Genomic DNA, 12,315 nt, shown 5'->3' with positions numbered 1-12,315 from the left:
TGCATGTGAACTCCGTTTTCAAAGAACTCGAGCTTGTCATGAAGATGACCATAAGCTCCAAAACTCACAAGAAGAAGAACCAAACAAGAACCAAGAAATATGATGCAATGGTTTGAGCTCTCGACGAACGATATGATCAAGCTACTCACCAGAGAGCCCCCTTGATAGTACGGCAATCGATCCTATAACCCGGTCTCCCAACTACCACCATGAGACCGGTAAAACATAAAACCTATCAAGGGCAAACCTTTGCCTTGCACATAGTCCACTTGAGCTAGATGATGACGATCTTGACTCCCTCAAGTTGGACCACCTTTCTTGATTGCATTGGCTCAATGAAGACTAGTTGATTGCTCTCCCAGACTCCACTATGGGTGAGCCACTCTTCGGCACATCTTCACAAGTCCATTGATACCACAATGGACGACAAGCTTCAAGGATGATCTCTTCATGATGCTCCACTTGAACTTTCACACCGCAATCTTGATGATGATCACCACTTGATGTCATCCTCCATGGGTTGTATGAGATCTTCCTCTTGATGAAAACTCATGGAAACATACCTAACCCCACATAGAACTCACACGTAGACAATGAGTTAGTACACAAAGCATAATGGACAAAAGCTTACCATACCATGAGACCACTTGATCCCACTCAGTACATCTTTTATGCTTTGTGTGTTGATCAACTTGAATCATTCTTGTACTTAGTCTTGATCAACCTTTAATCTTTACAACTCTTTTCATTAGGATGATCTTTTGAAGGTAAACATGAATGTTCATACAATCTTCTTCTTTAAGACATGCTTGCAATAGGCTCAACTCTTACATGGCCAACCCAATCTGTGGATAATTCCTTGAAAAGCACCTTGGCTAACACATAAACTCCTTGAAACCAACATGAACTTCAAGAAAAGCCTATGGACAAATCCTTCAAATATAACTCAAGGCAACCATTAGTCCATAGAGAATGTCACCAATTACCAAAACCTAACATGGGGGCACCACATGTTCTTTCACTCGGGATCGCGGTCGTCTTTGGCTCATGTTGGATGCGCTTCTGGATACCGTCTGTCGTCTTTCCTCTCTGTAGTGTCGATGAGCCTACTACCACTAGGTGGTTTTTTTCTTATTTATTTTTGCTTTCTTTGGGCGTGATTGTGTTGCTGCCCTAGCCATATTAGCTTCTTTGTCACTTTGGATCTGGTTGTATCGATGTTTGCTTTATTTATAAAGTTGGGCGAAAGCCTATTTCAAGCGATTTCATGCTGCCATTCATGCTACTGAGCTTTCTATCGTTCGAAAGAGCAACTTCCTTCGTGCCAGGGTAAGGGGGCAGTCGCCCCCCTTCGACGACAGACAAATACTACCACAACGAGGTCCACCCTTCTCGAAGTAGGTGATGGCCCCTCCCCTTGCGTTCGTTGTCTCTTGTCATTGAAACTGTCTTACCTTAACCTTGCATAATGTTGATGTTGGCGAGGGTGACGGTGGTGGCATGCGGTGTTCCTCCTCTTATTTTTTGTTTGCTTGTTGTGTTGCATTTGTTAGCTGTGCTCAGATCATCATGTATCTGGTTTTAGTCATCTGAGGATTCATCCTTAGCTCCTCTATAATGTGTGGATCCTCTTTATCCATAAATTGGGCCGAAATCAAATTTCAAAAAAGAGAGTAAAAAACACAAAGTTTAAGCTAATGTTTAGCGTCCTCCAAAAATCGGAGTAAAAAAAGGGAAATTCTCCAAGCTAATTCCACTATCTAAAGGGCACCGAGAGAGGATTTCCCATAAAATTTGGTTTCTCTAAAATGTTCATGTTTTTTTTAATTCCAAGCAGGTTCTAAGATTCTCAGTCATGTAACTTTCTAGCTAGCAATTCCCCGAAGTGCTTAGATCTTCGGAAAGGCTAAAACCAGACGTTGGATTTTTAGACATGGCAAGTGAAACTTTTTCATGGCAAAGTATATTGGCGCGAAGATGGCAAATTTAGTTTGTAAATTCCTGGCAAAAAATGAATTGAGTCAGATTTGCCATGCTCGGGAACTGAACTTGCCATCCTCGGCTAACACAACTTGCCATGAAAAACGTTTGATTTGTCATGCCTAAAAAATCTAACATTTGCTGGATATTCAGGCGCTAGATCTTACCTGAACCTGGTCCAGTCTGCCACATGCCAAGGCTCCTGCTTGATCTGCCAATATTGGGCAAAACATGTCTTGAGATGAATCCGAAGCTGTGGGTTGGCACTCCCGTTTTCACCCTTTGCGGGCACTCAATTCCCAACCACATTCATGGGTCCACGCATCCCTGCTACTAGATGCCACCAATCCAACAGCACGCAAGCTAGGGTACGGTACGGTGCCTTACAGTGTGTTTTAAACACACCGCCTGGCATGTGTACGTGCTAAGCCCAATTCAAACCCCTGAGACCAGCGGCATTGAATCGTTTTACAGGCGAGAATCATTGTCCCAGACCCCCACCCAGATCGGTTACCAGTAAAAGGCGGATAATATTGTTGTCTGAGACCTGATAGCCAAACAGCCTTGCGGTAAAAAACAAGTCTGCAGAGCGCACGCAGCGAACTCGCAAAGGGACGCACGAGCAAAACCAACAGCAGCGACAGGGTGACGCAATAGAAAACGATTTGAATTTCCGTGCCTAACTGTTTTACTATACTACTACGTTTGAATCTGACCGCACATGCTGCCACAAACCACTGTTAACCAGTTCAAACTCGAGTGTCATTGACGCCTATCTTAGCTGATTCTTCTAGCCAAAACTTGGTGACATTAACGCATATAGGCAGGTACACATGCAAACTATTGCACTGCACGTACCTGCAGTTGCTCAGAGGTTCCTTGCAGTGGCGTCGACGCCTACCTCGGCTGCCCTGCCCTGCCCTGCCGGTGCGTGAGTGCGTACGTGCCTGCTTCATTCCGTGGATCGCACAGCCTTTCCGCAGCTCTTCTACCAAATCAGAGACGCATTCCCTCTTCCCTCCGCACCTTGAAATGGTTGATGCCTGCAAGGCTCCAATCATGTCCAATCTCGGTAGACGCCTCTTCTTCTTCGTGTCACTCGCCGTGCTTCTCTTCTCGGTAGGCGGCAACGGCGAGGAGAAGGGAGGTCAAGATCATAGCGGTGGTGGCATTGGCAGCTTCAGATTGCTGCTTGGCATCGGTGCTCTGGGCCCGAGGCCATTGCGGAGGCAGCATCACGGCCATGCCGTCGCTCCAGCTCCGGCTCCGCCTCTGGCGCCGGCACCGGCGCCGGCCCCGGGTCCTCGTGCCCACTTGCCGCTGCTCCACAAGAACGCGCGCCTGCCGGACCCCGTCCCCGGGAAAGTCGCCCACAGGAGGAACGGCACGGCGCACAGCCCGCGCGACGGGGGAGGTGGGCATGACCACGATGGCAAGAAAAGCATGCAGCTCGTCATTGTGGCCGCCGCGGCGGCGCTCTCCGGCGCGCTGGTGGTGCTCCTTGTCGTCCTTGTGGTGTTCCTGACGTGCAGGAAGTTTCAGAGGAGGCGCGACGGGGCTGAGCAGAGCGGCGCCACTAACAAGGTGAGCTTCGACCCTGGCCCGAACCTGCTCTACCTGGACGCCGTCAAGCCGTACATCGAGGCCGCACACCACGACGCGGAGGCGCCGGAGACGGTCGTAGCCGGGCCGAAAGATGACGTACCAAAGCGCGAAGAAGAAATTGATGCCGGAGCTTGCTCCGAAGACGACGGCGCCGGGTCGGTCCATTCGTCGTGCTGCTTCAACTCCTCGCATTTCTCCTACTCCGAGCTCCGGGACACGAAGTCCGCCCAGGCCGACGGCGTGTCGCCGTCACCTTCCGCGCGGTCAAGACGGCGGAGCTCTGCTCCTACGACACCCGCGGATAAAATGAAGGACGCGAGTCCTTATTCGCCGCAATGCCCGCGCACGCCCGGGAACGAGGAGCGAGTGTGCCGCGCCCACTCGCCGAGCTCGTCGGAGTCAGCAGCGCGGATCTTCATGGATCATGAGCTCCGGCGAACCCGCGGCTCATTGAGCTTTCCAGGAGTGCAGAGCAGCAGCACGCGCCAATCAAAGGAGACAAAAGCAGAGGCAGGAACCGTGCGCTCGGACGCTGCAAGTGGCATGACGGTGCCACCACCACCTCCTCCTCCTCCTCGACCGCCGCCGCTGGTGCCGGCTTGTGGTCCGGGTGTTGTACCACCGCCGCCGCCGCCACCCCCACCACTGCTAATACTGAAGGAGCAGAATTTTCGGAGAAGTGGTGGCCCGGGTCTACCGCCGCCGCCCGCGCCGCCGGGCATGCTGAGGCAGAGCGCGCCGCTGGGGAAGAATGGCGCAGCGCTGCCTAAGCTGAAGCCTCTGCACTGGGACAAGGTGCGCCAGGCGCCCAACCGCCGGATGGTTTGGGACAGAATCCGATCGAGCTCATTCGAGTAAGCCTGGATCAGTTTGACTTTCCGTTTATCTCACGCACGCACTCATCTTTGAATCTGAAGCAGTACAACTTTTGATAATTTTTCGTTGGCAGATTGGACGAGCAGATGATCGAGTCGCTGTTCCTGTACAACTCGAGGCTCTCGGCGAAGCACGAGGAGGCACAGAGCCGGAGCCCCTCCCTCGGCAACCATGTTCTGGACCCCAAGAGGCTGCAGAACATCACCATTCTCATGAAGGCGGTGAACGCCACCGCCGAGCAAATCTACGCTGCGCTGCTGCACGGTAACTCAACGGCTGCACGGCGCACGTATCTATCAACACGCGCATATCATATGGTGGTGATCCTTGATTGACATGGAGTTTCTTGGTTTGGTTGCTGGATCTTTGATACAGGGAACGGTTTGTCGGTGCAACAACTGGAGGCGCTCATCAAGATGGCGCCGACCAAGGAGGAGGTGGAAAAGCTCTCCGGCTACGGCGGCGACGTCGAGAGTCTGGTCCCTGCGGAGAGGCTCCTCAAGGCGGTGCTCACGATACCCTGCGCCTTCGCACGAGTCGAAGCGATGCTGTACCGCGAGACCTTCGCTGACGAGGTCGGCCACATCAGGAAGTCGTTCGCAATGCTCGAGGTGAGAACTGAGCTCGACATGCCAGTCCTGTACTGTTGCAACCGCGCTAGTCGTTCACTGACATTTCGTTCATTGCGTCTGAAAGGACGCGTGCAGGGAGCTGATGTCGAGCAAGCTGTTCATGAAGCTGCTAGAGGCGGTGCTCAAGACAGGGAACCGGATGAACGTCGGGACGGCGCGGGGCGGCGCCATGGCGTTCAAGCTCGACACGCTGCTCAAGCTCGCCGACGTCAAGGGCGCCGACGGGAAGACCACGCTGCTGCACTTCGTGGTCCAGGAGATGACGCGGTCGCAGAAGTCGCCGACGCGCGCGGCCGAGGGGACAGACATCGCCACCGGCCTGGCCGCCGAGCTCACCAACGTCAAGAAAACGGCGACCGTGGACCTGGACGTGCTCACCACGTCGGTCTCCAGCCTGTCGCAGGGCATCTCCCGGATCAAGGAGCTGGTGGGGAGCGGCCTCTCCGGCGACGAGAGGAACGGGTGCTTCGTCGCCTTCATGGCGCCTTTCGTCGTCCACGCCGAGGAGGTGATCCGGGAGCTGGAGGACGGCGAGCGCCGGGTGCTGGGCCACGTCAGGGAGATCACCGAGTACTACCACGGCGACGTCGGCAAGGACGAGGCGAGCCCGCTCAGGATCTTCGTCATCGTCAGGGACTTCCTGGGGATGCTGGAGCGGGTGTGCAAGGAGGTCAGGGGGGTCAAGAATTTCCATGCTTGGAATCCTGTTCTGAATAATGTATGATGCTTGGTTTTGCGTGGTCCTTGGCTAGATTAGAACAGAATCCATTATACATAGTCCACTGATGATTTTGGTTTGGTAGACTAGATTGTTGAAGATTGAGATGTATAGTTGATGGGTTGATCACTCACTGGGATGAGACAAGATGATGTTTGAACTGGCGCTGTTTGAAACAAACAAGTTGGCGTGTGTTTGTCCCCTTGTTTATTCCTCTTTTGTCTCCTTGCCCATATCTCTTTCTGCAGGATTTGAAATTTTGAATCGGTTAGTGTCACCTGCAGAGTTTCAGAGTCCCACGTGCAGAAGCATGTTTATTTTCTCTGCCACGATGTCTGCCTCGTGCTCTTTCAGAGAGGGTAGTCCTTTATATATAGTATAATATAAGGACGCCGCTAACTGCCACATGGGCGTTAAGAAATTTGCCCACACGTTCTGTGTGATGCCTAAGAGGACCAACCCACACGTCTGTGTATTGGCAAAACAACTAGCGCCCGCACGCCTCTTTTTTTCCCTCCCGGTCCCTCTTACACGCGTGCGTGTGGGCGAAATAGATAACGTCCACACGCCCGGTACGTCAGGCCCGCACGCCCCACGTGACACTTTACCGCACGCCCCGCAGTTGCCATGGGCAGGACCCTCGTCCATGTTTGTTTAAGTGCAGTTGCCATGTCGCTGAACTACGGTTGCCATGTCGGACAACTACAGTTGCCATGTTTGCTCAACTGCAGTTGCCATCTCAGGTCAAAGTTCCAGATTGCCATTTTTTGAACAACTACAGCTGTTGCCATGTGTGGTCTGGTCTACTGCAGTTGCCATGATTTCAAAACTTTAGGAGTTGCCACCTACTAACACTAGGCAGTTGCCATGTAGCGCTACAAAAAAAGGCATGGCAAAAAACATGTTCGGGTAAAAAGAGAGAGTTGACATGTGCGCACAAGCACACTAAAGCAGTTGCCATTTAAAAAAAAAGAGTTGACATCTGCTTACGTGCACGCTAGGGCAGTTTGCCATGTACCATGCCAAACATATGGCAACTGACATGTTCGGATAAAAAAAAGAGTTGCCATCTACTTGCAATCACACTAGGGCAGTTGCCATGTACACTGCAAAACGCATGGCAACTGGCAGCTTGGGTGTGGGAGAGGAGGCGAGCGTGTGGGCGAGATGACAAACTGCCCACACACCAGTCCTTGTGCGTGACTGAAACTGGTGTGTGGGCGAACTGCTAAACGCCCACACACCGGCCCCTCCGTGTGGTAAAACGGATGTGTGGGCGACCTCTCTCACACACCACACACGCGAGTTGTCGTATGTGGCATACAAAATCAACTAATTCATGCCAAGATTCATGCGGAAGTTACTAGACGGTGATGGAGGCGTGTGGGTGAGTTGGCTAACATTTTCGTATAATAATGGATATAAAATAATTACTGATAACGTAGTAGTAAGATAAACCTTTTTCTCAAATAACATGTAATTTTATTCAAACTCTAACAATTATTACATGTGTAATGTCTGATCAAAAAGGTTTTCGTCCCACTTTATATTATTACATGTGTAATGTCTTGGATCATAGATCAAAGAAATTACATAATACTAACTCCTTTGACAAAGATTTTTTTTTTAGAATTTAGACTCCGGCTTTATAAATTAATAAAGCCGCCAACATATGCAGAGTATGGAAACAAACAACATAACAAATGCCCCAAAGGCCGCACCAAACAAGTTGAGAGCCAAGCTAAAGGTTCCATTACAAGATCAGAGGCCCGATACAAGCACGTAGGCTCAGATGCAAACTAAGAATTATATTGAAATCTCTTGAATAAAGACAGTGCAATCAAACCCGAGTAGAGGCACCCGCTAAACTTGAACGAGCTTTACTGTGTCAATTATTTTCAAAAGCCTCAAAAGTCACACCCATCTGAAAAGACGGAAAGCATTGAGCGTGGAATGTGCCTGGGCCGGGTATGATCTCCTAGATGTACAGGTTCTCAGACAATAAAATATTCACTAAAATAGCAAAGAAGCAGGCATAAGCCCCAATGAATAAGACCAAGAAAAGCACTGAGGGAGTCCCGGACTAGGGGGTGTCCGGATAGCCGAACTATCATCATCGGCCGGACTCCGAGACTACGAAGATACAAGATTGAAGACTTCGTCCCGTGTCCGGATGGGACTTTCCTTGGCGTGGAAGGCAAGCTTAGCAATACGGATATGTAGATCTCCTACCATTGTAACCGACTTTGTGTAACCCTAGCCCTCTCCGGTGTCTATATAAACCGGATGGCTTTAGTCCATAGGACGAACAACAATCATACCATAGGCTAGCTTCTAGGGTTTAGCATCCTTGATCTCGTGGTAGATCCACTCTTGTAACACACATCATCAATATTAATCAAGAAGGACGTAGGGTTTTACCTCCATCAAGAGGGCCCGAACCTGGGTAAAACATCGTGTCCCTTGTCTCCTGTTACCATCCGCCTAGACGCACAGTTCGGGACCTCCTAACCGAGACCCGCCGGTTTTGATACCGACATTGGTGCTCTCATTGAGAGTTCCTATGTGCCGTCACCATCAGGAAGGATGCATTTTCCCATCTTTAAAGACGGCACCGTCGTTAAGGGAGCTTTGGTCGCCGGCCGGACTATCCGGCTAGGCGGTTTTCTTATGACCGCCTGTTCGGCCACTGCTCCGACAATGACCTCTCAGGTCATTAAAAGCGATCTTCACGTCAGCTCGGAATTCGCCGAGCAGCTAGATCCGATTGAGCTCTCCTCCATAAACAAGCTCTTGGATCGCATCGCCGCCCTGGGAGTCGCTACCGACTACGATCAGATTGGGCTTAAAACCGATCTGAGAGAAATTAACTCTCCCTAGGTTACCCACCACGTTGTTGTGGTAGAGGAACAATGCGGCGACTCTTCTTCTATGTTAAAAACCAACTATGTCTGGATTCCCGATCCCTCCATGCCGGATTCCCGCGGAGGGACGGACGCTAATCAAATACTGAACCTAAAGTCAGGCATCGGACCAGATTTGTTGGAAAGCGTCCAGCAAACCAAGCTTTCGAATCCGGAAGCTTCTTGGCCTTTGAGCCTCAGATCGGGCGGGGTTCCGAACTTGATTCCACCCGCCCACCCAAACATAAGCAATCTATCTCAAATACGGCAAGAGCCCGATGAAACAGTACATCATTACTGGGCCAGATTCCTCCTGGTTATGAACAGGATAAAGGACTGCCGTGAAGAAAGCGCAATTTCAATCTTCTGCAACAATTGCACGGACAAGGGAATCATAAACGGCATCAGCCGTCGCGAAGTTACACGTTTCGTCGACCTAGCGACCATTGTACAAAAATACTGCGCGATGGAGAGTGCCTGAAAAATCGAAACTAGGTTTTAGGACAATCTGGCCCTGAATACAACCCTAGTCCGAAATAAAAGGGTGCGTCATACTCAAGCACCTGGGTTAAAAACCAAAAAGCAAAAAAACCCTAAAGGGTACGGAACCGTACTGGAGGGATGGCTCAACGGACCCTGCAAAAACCCCGGGCAACCAGCCCAGCAGCACCAGTACGGTATTAATAGTCTTCGAGACTTTCGCATCAAATAACATGTGGAAACGAACAATCCGCATCCTCGCCGAAGTCTACCAGGTAGCAACAACAAATCCATGGAGTGACACGGCTATCACCTTCAATGCCAGCAACGAACCTAAATTCCGAACAGCTAGAGCACCAGCCGCATTGGTCCTCAGTCCGATAGTGGACGGCTTTCTTCTTACCAAGGTACTCATGGATGGCGGCAGCGGATTAAACCTCATCTACGAAGAAACTCTTCAAAAAATGGAAATTGACTGGAGCCGCATCGAGCGGAGCAGCACAACCTTCAGGGGAATAATCCCTAGTCGAGAAGTACGCTGCACAGGAAAAATCACACTAGATGTAGTGTTCGGCTCGCCGTACAATTACAGGTCCGAAGAGGTCACGTTCCAAGTGGCCCCATTTGGCAGCGGATATCACGCCTTATTAGGGCGAGAGGCATTCACAATCTTCCAAGCTATACCCCATTACGGGTACATGAAGCTCAAAATGCCCGGACCCAATGGAATAATCACTCTCGCAAGTGATCCAGATACATCACTCCGCGCTGAAAATAAGACAGCCGCACTGGCCCTAGAGGCATTATCCGAAGCCCTAGCGGCAGAGGAACTAACTGCGCTGCGCTCCACGGTGGATAGGGACGATGTGATACAAGACAAGAGGTCCAAGTCCACCTCTTTCAAACCAGCAAACGAAATAGTCAAATTTCAGGTCCATCCAACGGACCCCACAAAGACGGCATCCATTGGGGCACAATTAAATCCTGATGTAGAAGCCGCACTACGAGAATTCCTCCGGGAAAATTGGGACATTTTTGCCTTGCACCCTTCAGACATGCCAGGAATCCCAAGCAAGCTGGTAGAGCACAGCCTAAATATCCTAAAAGGATTCAAACCAGTCAAACAAGCTCTTCGGCGATTTTCCGAACCCAAAAGACAGGCAATGGGAGAGGAGCTAGCCAAGCTCTTAGAAGCCGGATTCATCAGAGATATCAAACATCCGGACTGGCTAGCCAACCTAGTAATGGTACCAAAAAGGACAAATCCTGGCGCCTCTGCGTCGATTTCAAAGACATTAACAAGGCCTGTCCAAAAGACCCTTTCCCTCTCCCTCGCATCGACCAAATCATCGACGCTACCGCAGGGCACGATTCATTGTGCTTCCTCGATGCATACTCCTGATACCATCAAATCAAGATGGCGGAAAAAGACCAGGCTGCAACAGCATTCATTACTCCATATGGGCCATTCTGCTTCAACACAATGCCCTTCGGACTCAAAAACGCCGGTGCAACATATCAGCGCGTGATTCAGACATGTCTGGCTACCCAGATAGGCAAAATAGTAGAGGCATACGTAGACGATGTGGTCGTCAAGACCAAACACGTCGAAACTCTAGTAGACGACTTGAGGTTGACATTTGACAACCTCCGAGCATATGACATTAAGCTCAACCCGGAAAAATGTGTCTTCGGAGTACCAGCCGGAAAGCTTTTGGGCTTCATTGTATCCGGTAGAGGAATTGAAGCAAACCCAGCCAAGATCCGAGCTCTGTCACAATTGGATATCCCAAAAGACCTCAAGCAAATACAAAAACTAACTGGGTGCGTAGCGGCTCTAAGCCGCTTCATCTCCCGTTTGGGAGAAAAGGCTCTGCCCCTCTATCGCCTCCTCCGGCGCACCGAACACTTCGAATGGACGGATGCCGCCACGGCCGGACTCGAAGAAATCAAGGCCATACTGGCAACAAATCCGGTCCTGGCCGCGCCCAACCTGGGCGAACCTATGTTATTATATATCGCAGCAACACATCAAGTTGTCAGCACGGTACTCGTCGTCGAACGAGAAACAGAAGGGCACAGATTCCCTCTTCAAAAACCAGTGTACTACGTGTCCACTGTCTTAACTCCATGCAAGTCCCGGTACCCACATTATCAAAAGATAGCGTATGTGGTGTTCATGGCATCCCGGAAGCTGCGACACTACTTTCAAGAGTGTTCCATAATGGTGGCCTCCGAAGTACCTCTCAACGATATTATAAACAATCGCGACGCAACGGGCAGGATTGCAAAATGGGCCATTGAGCTCTTACCATTTGACATAACCTACAAACCACGGCGAGCTATAAAATCGCAAGTTCTGGCTGACTTCGTCGCCAAATGGACCGAAGCCGAACTCCCTAAAGAGTATGGCGCGTACTCCAATTGGATCATGCATTTCGACGGATCCAAAATGTTGGCTGGCTTGGGGGCTGGCGTCGTCTTGACGTCCCCAACTGGAGACACAGTCCAATACGTACTTCAAATAATGTACATGGACTCCAACAACGCAGCCGAATACGAGGCCCTTCTACACGGCCTCCGGATGGCAATCTCCATGGGCATTCAACGCCTAGAGGTGCGCGGGGATTCAAACCTCGCAATATCCCAAGTAAATGGAGACTTTGACGCCAAAGATCCGAAAATCGCAGCTTACCGCAACGCCGTCCTAAAAATGTCAGCTCGGTTCGAAGGACTCGAATTCCACCATGTAGCCCGGGATAATAACCAGGCAGCAGACGTGTTAGCACACATCGGCGCAAAACGCGACGCCGTCCCTCCAAACATCTTCCTGGAACGGCTCTTTATTATGGGAAGAGGAGTCCGGAAATAACAATCCGGAGCCAGCTGCAGCACCTAACTCAGACAATTCTGACACAATCGGCGACTCAGCAAATGAAATAACACCTTCAGCCCACGAAATAATGCCAGTAATTGCCCCGTGGACGGAACCATTCCTAGCCTACTTAATTAGGCAGGAACTTCCCGAAGACCAAAATGAGGCCCGCTGCATAGTTCGGCGATCTAAAGCCTACAAGGTCCATGAGGGAGAACTTTATAAGAAAAGCACAACCGGAGTCCT

The 12,315-nt window shown here is 50.6% G+C and overlaps 1 protein-coding gene across 1 annotated transcript; it reads left to right on the top strand.

Annotated features, from left to right (window-relative positions):
• Positions 1-2,870: 2,870 nt before the first annotated feature.
• Positions 2,871-6,013, top strand: LOC119364513 (formin-like protein 2). The gene is made up of 4 exons (XM_037629993.1): positions 2,871-4,439; positions 4,535-4,725; positions 4,837-5,072; positions 5,158-6,013. The coding sequence occupies exons 1-4, from the start codon at positions 3,013-3,015 to the stop codon at positions 5,815-5,817; spliced, it is 2,514 nt and encodes an 837-aa protein (XP_037485890.1). The 5' UTR covers positions 2,871-3,012; the 3' UTR covers positions 5,818-6,013.
• Positions 6,014-12,315: the final 6,302 nt, after the last annotated feature.

This window comes from Triticum dicoccoides, chromosome 2B, assembly GCF_002162155.2.
Source record: "Triticum dicoccoides isolate Atlit2015 ecotype Zavitan chromosome 2B, WEW_v2.0, whole genome shotgun sequence".
In the NCBI taxonomy this organism is placed as follows: domain Eukaryota; kingdom Viridiplantae; phylum Streptophyta; class Magnoliopsida; order Poales; family Poaceae; genus Triticum; species Triticum dicoccoides.
This window is presented reverse-complemented; position numbering and strand designations above follow the sequence as displayed.